This window comes from Conger conger, chromosome 1, assembly GCF_963514075.1.
Source record: "Conger conger chromosome 1, fConCon1.1, whole genome shotgun sequence".
Lineage (NCBI taxonomy): Eukaryota > Metazoa > Chordata > Actinopteri > Anguilliformes > Congridae > Conger > Conger conger.
Window position 1 is genome coordinate 2,823,630 of NC_083760.1, and position 7,424 is coordinate 2,831,053.

General features: G+C 42.5%; 1 protein-coding gene across 1 annotated transcript in view; it reads left to right on the plus strand.

The window, feature by feature from the left end:
* Nucleotides 1-811, plus strand: part of sh3d21 (SH3 domain containing 21) — a 25,851-nt gene extending 25,040 nt beyond the window's left edge. Inside the window, exon 17 of the mRNA XM_061260226.1 lies at nt 1-811. This exon is cut by the window's left edge and continues 7 nt beyond it. Coding sequence (XP_061116210.1) covers nt 1-35 — 35 coding nt within the window. The 3' untranslated portion in view covers nt 36-811.
* Nucleotides 812-7,424: the final 6,613 nt, after the last annotated feature.

Genomic DNA, 7,424 nt, shown 5'->3' on the forward strand with positions numbered 1-7,424 from the left:
TGGAGCTTCTGAAGAAGTCCTTCAACAACCACTGACTGACCCCCGACTCAAACTGAGTGTGAAGGCCGCCGGTCGAGCTGGCGAACAGAGTGAATTGTGAAATGATGAATCATGAGTTTATGAATTGTGAAATGGAGGTGCTTTCCAAAATGTATGCACTGTTCTCACGGTAAGATCTGAGCGCACCTGGTGCCCCGAAACCAGGCCGTCTTCAGCTCTTCAGGTTCAAGGGGCCATTTTTATCTTGAGCCCAGAGTCATGTGTCTGGCTCAGAGATTGTAGGGGAAAGGGGATTTTTTGTGGATTAAAAAAAAAAAATTCTTTTATTTTTATATATTGATCAGTGTGCATCATTCGATAAGAGTGCAGACAGGGTGTTCTTTCACACTGTGAGATAGGGTTACAACCTCAATCAATATTATTTTTACCAAACTGCACAATAACAATAATTGTAAAGGTGGGGGGATTATTATATTGGGATGCTATCTACTGTAAACTGAAAAATATGAAATATGAAATACTGTACGGTATGAGATAATGTATGGAATGGAAGATGTTATTCATATTTTTATGTATTATTTGTTTTATCTTAAATGTGTAAGTTCACATTGTTTTTTTTCCTCTCTTATACCAGGTAAATATCGTTTGCATAAAAGGAGGACAAAGTTTATGCCTTATCTTTTTATTAAAGTTAATCAATAGAAAGGATTCAGGAATAATGTATTTAACTGGAAGATAAGGTCACTATTCAGGAATGTAAAAATATTTTCTTTTTGAAAAAAGAATGAATTGAAAGATTATAGTTCTCAAAGCGTCTCTTTGTTCTTATTTATTATGTAAAGAAACATAAATGTCACAGTGTAACTTATGCAGCCAAAGAGCTTCTATTGAGGACACAAGACCTCCAGTTCTTATATCATCTTGTGCCAGCACTTCTTCCCTTGGGCACAGTGGTCTCACATTGCATGTGTCATAGGAAATAGTTTCAAACAAAAAAAATATTAAATATAATCATGTATTATAATAATATTAAATATAATACTTTGAAGAACAATTGGGTAATATATACATGTTGAACATCTGGAGGAACACATAGCTGCGCTAGTGGGTCATGGGAAGTTTATTTTCTTAATTTAGACAAGGAACTTTTTACCAAATATCCGATGTCTGCCACTGTAAAGCCAACAGGTTGTCAGAAAAAAATCTTAAATATCCCCCGTCACACACAGAAACCATCTGGGCCAATTGCAAACATACACTCAAACTGAAATAATATGTATTGAAAGCACGAATCAAGTGCAAATTTTCGCAAGACGCTAAGTGCCAATTTTCTGCTGGCTGCTGCGCACTTTATCACCACTAGGTGGAGACATTTCACCAGAACGCTGACTCAACCGGCACTATGTTCGGGGGGTCAACGTTCTGCAATGTTTCACAAACAAATTTGTCAAACAAGACGTTAAGGCGGGTATAACATATATTGCGAATATAGATGTAAAAAAGGTTAAGAGATTAAAGGCCTGCTTTTCCCGGACTCGCTGAGCAGGTGTGGAGCACATGTAGACGCAGTTACGACCTGTCGTAGGAAACTGCCTAACGTCTAAACCATGAGGATCCTCTGACATGGCAGGTCAGTGAGCTGAATGAGCCACCCAGATGAAAATTAACTCAGTGCTGATCTAAATAACAAGCCCCAGGGCTATTCTAAGTCTAAATAACAAGCCCTAGAGCTATTCTAAGTCTAAATAACAAGCCCTAGATCTAAGTCCATCTGCAAGACAAGGTTTTTACACTGAAAACATCTGCAGTAGCTGACATTTAATTTCACTCTTACCGCCTGCCTTTCTCTGCACAAGATAAACAACAGCTGTGACCCCTCATACTTCTGCGTTCATGCGTTTGACACACACACACACACACACACACACACACACACACACACACACACTACACTTCCAGATTTACACTCGCAGTAAAGCTGTCTGCGGATGCTTATGTTGTACACATTCTGCAGGCTTATCTGTCTGTGTTACACAGAAGGAATCTGGAATTTATAAGAACATGCACAACAACTCCTCTCTCAACTCAGGATCACTGCTGATGAGACTGGCAAAAATGTGAAATTACAAATGAATGAAGGTACAGGATGGCAAATTGATTCAAATATAATCATAACTGAAAAATAATTAAGCTTTATATGAGCATGGTCATGTAGTTATTAAATTCACATCCATTACATTTTATTTACAAATTTATTTGGGGTTATTGTTAATTAATTATTAATTAAATCAGCATTTACGTGTCATTTATCCTAACTTTCCTTCACATTTCTTGCAATCGATTCCTTGCTTCACCACGTACCGACGTCCAGTTGTCAAACAGGAAATGAGCAACACATTGACTGCAGTACCCTTCGCGTCCATCGGAGGGCGACATCGAGCCATTCTCACGAAACGCATTAGCTGGCGGGTTCATGGGGTGCGTGAAAGATGAAAACGTCCCCGCCTGGTTCTCATCCAGACTGACTTCAACGTCACCATGGATACTGGTGCTTCCGTGAAACTCCGGGAGGAATTTGTTGTGAATTACAGTTTCAAAGTTAGAAGCAAGACAGATTTTTGGGTTGGAGGTGTCAACGTCCCAGGGAACAAAAAGCGATCAGCTTTAATGAAGCTCTACGTTTTTATTTCTTACTGGGGGTGGGGGGGTCACCCACTTCCTTCAAAAATATCTCCCCCCGAATTCAGACCCTGAGGAAAGAAGCATAAAAATATGTTTTTGTCCCATAGTGACATTTGTTTGAGGGTATTTTAATGTTCTGTAATGGTGTGGGAACATCGCCTAAATGTTCCCAGGAGGGGAAAAACATGCTTGGAAAATGTTTACCACAGCAACAGGCCTGGGAGATACCCATAATTGGATTGCCCTCACCAAAGCAAAAAGGGAAGAAATTTAAGATAATTCCTCTGGACAGGACAGACTGAGCACATGTGTCCCACCACACAAGACGGCATACGGAGAGAGAGTCACACCAGATTCCTCTCAGTGCACTGCCCTGAGGAGTTAGAATAGTTTAGCAAAAATTAGCGGCTGAGTGGTTAGCATTGTGGTGCTGCTCTCCAGATTGTTGCTGTTACCTCAACGCTAACCAATCAGGACGCCTTTTCAATCAAAAGCTACCAATTACCTTACAGTATCTTTGGAGCCATGGCAACCACAGGACCATTCCTGTACAGTTCTGTGGAAGTAGCATCAGTGGGGTGAAGTCTAGGGCCTGTTTCAAATGCACAGATTACGTTTAGTACTGGAATAAACTGAGTTTTGTCTGGATTCAACATTGAATTTAGTTTATGACTATGCTTAATCTAACCCTAATTTCACGAATATGGTTTGTGTTTTAGTCATGGTTAAACTTTCGTATTTTTGTGCAGTAAATACGGTCATTCATTTTTATGAGTGGGGAAAAAAGCGACAGCTCGTAAGCTTGTAACTATCATTCATCACTGGCCAACACTAATGGTCTCACACAGAGGTCTTCTTCACCAAAGACAGGCCTACCATTGTGCTCGCTGGCTTTCTGATGCATTTGGTGCTCATTTGTTAGATTTAACTTCTGCAGCAGTGGCTGTTCTCGATAAATACAGTATGGTGCAGTGCTTTCCACATACATGACATTATTTAGCTGACACTTTTATCCAACATGACTTACAGTTGATTAGACTAAGCAGGGGACAATTCCCCCCGTGGAGCAATGCAGGGTTAAGGGCCCAACAGCTGTGCAGATCTTATCATGGCTACACCAGGGCTGGAACCACCAACCTTCCAGGTCCCAGTCATGTACCTTAGCCTCCATTGGGACTGTGAAGCAATCGGTCTCAGGTATTGCCTGTAACATACAGCCCGCTTTAATACTAGATTTCTTGCTGACAGGTGAAGCTAACAGTTGCAAAGGACAGCAAAATGCATTGCATTAACAGTCCGGCTTATGTAAATAATACTTTTTCCACACCGTTGTTGAAGCTAAGTGGGAAACGACTGGTTATGCTTTGCGTAGCCTACGTCACAGTAAGTGGGTGTTCTTTTGCGTGTTCCCAAATGGTTTTCAAAGAGGATTCTCACTGAGGCTGCAAAAATGCCTCGAAACTGCGTTTGGACACAGACGCTTGGATATACAGACAGTAGCCTGAAGTAGTCGTTAAAGTAGCCGGTTATATTAACTGCAGCATCTCGCCTATGACAGTGTAACACAATGTATTTTAAATAAATCAACATGCTTTTTAAATTGTAATAATGTTAAAAGACAAGTAGACTCACCACACAACTGTTTCTCGTATCCTGCTTTGTTAGATGTTGTGCTTTAGTCGTTTTTCTTTTTTTAATACATTTCGCTTGATGTTGTTCACGCCACAAACGCGATTTCCCCTCGGATGACAACAAAAAGACATTGAGGTACAGGGCCACGTACCACAAGAGAGACTGTGCTTCGTTTGTATTCCACCGTCGACAGTCGCGTCTCTTTCGCGGTTTCGCGAGGCCTTTGGGCCGGGGAATCACATCTGGGAAACATCTGGCACTCATTAAGACTCGGAGGCCTCCGAGCGCGACATGGGAATGAACTATTTTAAAAAAACGGACTTTACCGAGCGCACAGCGTTTCCTTTAAGGCTCACGCGCTCTCCATTGTAAATAAGAACGCGGCTTGTGTTCCTCGCGGTCCTTCGTATTCGCGTTGCCATGACAAAGGTGTGTATTCATACTTCGCTCTGTATTTACCTTATTTTACTCGGTAAAAGACCCGCGTTTATATTCCGTGGTAATATAAAGTAGGACCTGTTAGCCATTAGGCTATCTCAGGTTAAATCTTAGTCTGCCTATGCATTTACCTTTTCCAGTTCACACAATTGAGGCAGTGAGTGTTTAACCCTTACTAAACCCTGTTGTAAAATCCAGCTATGCCAGCTTGACCATCTTAAATTTAACTGGTCAAGCTGGTCATATGCTGGTCTAGCTGGGTATGAGCTGATCAACCAGCATGGCCAAACTGGTCATAAAGCTGGTCTAACTGGGTATGAGCTGGTCAACCAGCATGGCCAAACTGGTCATAAAGCTGGTCTAACTGGGTATGAGCTGGTCAACCAGCATGGCCAAACTGGTCATAACGCTGGTCTAGCTGGGTATGAGCTGGTCAACCAGCATGGCCAAACTGGTCATAAAGCTGGTCTGGCTGGGTATGAGCTGGTCAACCAGCTACAGTACCAACTGTTTCAAAACTGGGCTTGAGCTGTTTTCTTTAGCAGGGGGCATCCTCGCTTAGTTGCAGAGGCAGGATGAGTGTGTGTAGCACAGCGAGGCTGAACTGTGCTGCAACAAGCGCTCTGCTCATGAAGCACCGCACAAACCCTGCCTCAGAAACAGCAACAGAGGAGTTACTGTACGCCCGGAGGGCGTGTTACGGAAACACAGGAAGCTCCAAGTCTGAAATAAAGGATGACGGGGGGGGCAAAGGTCGAGTTTCTGTAGGAAACAAACAGACCTGCTAAATTTAGCTCCCCCTGAAGAACGAACAAGAGCCAGTTCTGCTAGGAGGAGACCGAGAAGCGGGTTGAATGGCGTCCACAGGAAATGGAAAAATGATTAAATGGAGCAGGGAGAGGATTTTGCGTGCAATCATCGGCTAAAGGGAGGGAAGGGAGCAAGGGAGGGGGAGAAAGGGATGGAGAAAGGAGAAAGGGAGGAAGAGAGAGAGAGGTTTAGGTTAAGTTTGAACACTTGACAGCCACTCATGACAGTTGTCCCATGATGCTGTTAGCGTGAGCCTCAGGACTTGCACCGCTGAGTTGATTTTGATCTTGATTTTTTACAATTTTTTGATGTGAACGTGTTACGCCTCGTCGCCATTCACTATGAAACCAAACCCCTTAATTTTATACCTTAAAAAGAGAGCTATTTGTGGATTTGTGGGATGAAATTAAGAGGTCCTTATTTTTAGTTCAGGGATATTGCGTGCTTTCAGGAGCAAAATAAGTGGATCCAAAGTAGCTCTGATAGACTTAGTTCTCTCTTATCATGACTTTGCCTTTTTCAATTTCATATTACATTACATTATTGGCATTTGGCAGACGCTCTTATCCAGACCGACGTACAACAAAGTGCATACCCATAACCAGGGATAAGTTCGCTGAAAGACCCTAGAGGGAAGTACATTTTATATTCATATAAACAGATTTTACAGCTGGCAGTAGTCACCCATTAAAATAATATATTCTAGTCCACAAATTGGACAGTAAAAAGCCACTTTAAACTTTAGTCGCTGTTTAAGTTTGATTGGCAGCTGTGTTATAGACTGATCTTGTGTTTGTCCTTTGTTAGCTTGCGGTTTGACCTCAGGATGAGTGGGAGCCTTTTGCAAAGGACCGAGTAAAAACTCACCTGGAACAGCACAAGATCACCTGCACATTTCACGCGGCACTTTCCTGGGAATTGGGAACGTCACACCTGGTTTTGGATTAGGAAATTCCCGGGAATCGGAGCTCGGCCAGGTTCCAGCTAACAATGGTTGGTTCCCAGAACATTCCCGGAAATTTAGGGTCAGTGTTTCTCACTTACGGACTTCTCATGAATGTCCCTAGGATGTTATTTTTAATTCAATGCAGGAATGGTCATATTATTAAAGCATGTTATTAAAAATAATAATAAAAATAAAAATAATACTTGTGGCCGGATATTCATTCTCTTGGGCAAGTTAACAATGTCCGGTAATTCTGTACTCTCATCCAGAACATTATTAAACTGCAGCTGACATCTGCTTCATGATGTGTTTGCATAGTGAAATGAACCATTAGGTCCGTAATAAGTTCAGCTATAGGCAGAATGCTAAGAACATTTGTCTGGGACTTTCACACAACTTGATCAGAACAATTGAATGTATCCTTATACTGTTTCACTAACACATTTGCAATAATGTTATCTCGCATTCCTGACAGGCTTTCCGTTAGCTGGGGTTACCTCAGACAGTGGGGTATTCTGGGGTTACCTCAGTGGGGTTACCTCAGACAGTGGGGTATTCTGGGGTTACCTCAGTGGGGTTACCTCAGACAGTGGGGTATTCTGGGGTTACCTCAGACAGTGGGGTATTTTGGGGTTACCTCAGACAGTGGGGTTACCTCAGTGGGGTTACCTCAGACAGTGGGGTATTCTGGGGTTACCTCAGTGGGGTTACCTCAGACAGTGGGGTATTTTGGGGTTACCTCAGACAGTGGGGTTACCTCAGTGGGGTTACCTCAGACAGTGGGGTATTGTGGGGTTACCTCAGTGGGGTATTCTGGGGTTACCTCAGAGGGGTATTCTGGTGCGGAGAATGAATCGCTCGGGAACAACATCATTGCGGTTATTTATGAAGTGCTGCTTTCCAAATCCCGTGCTGG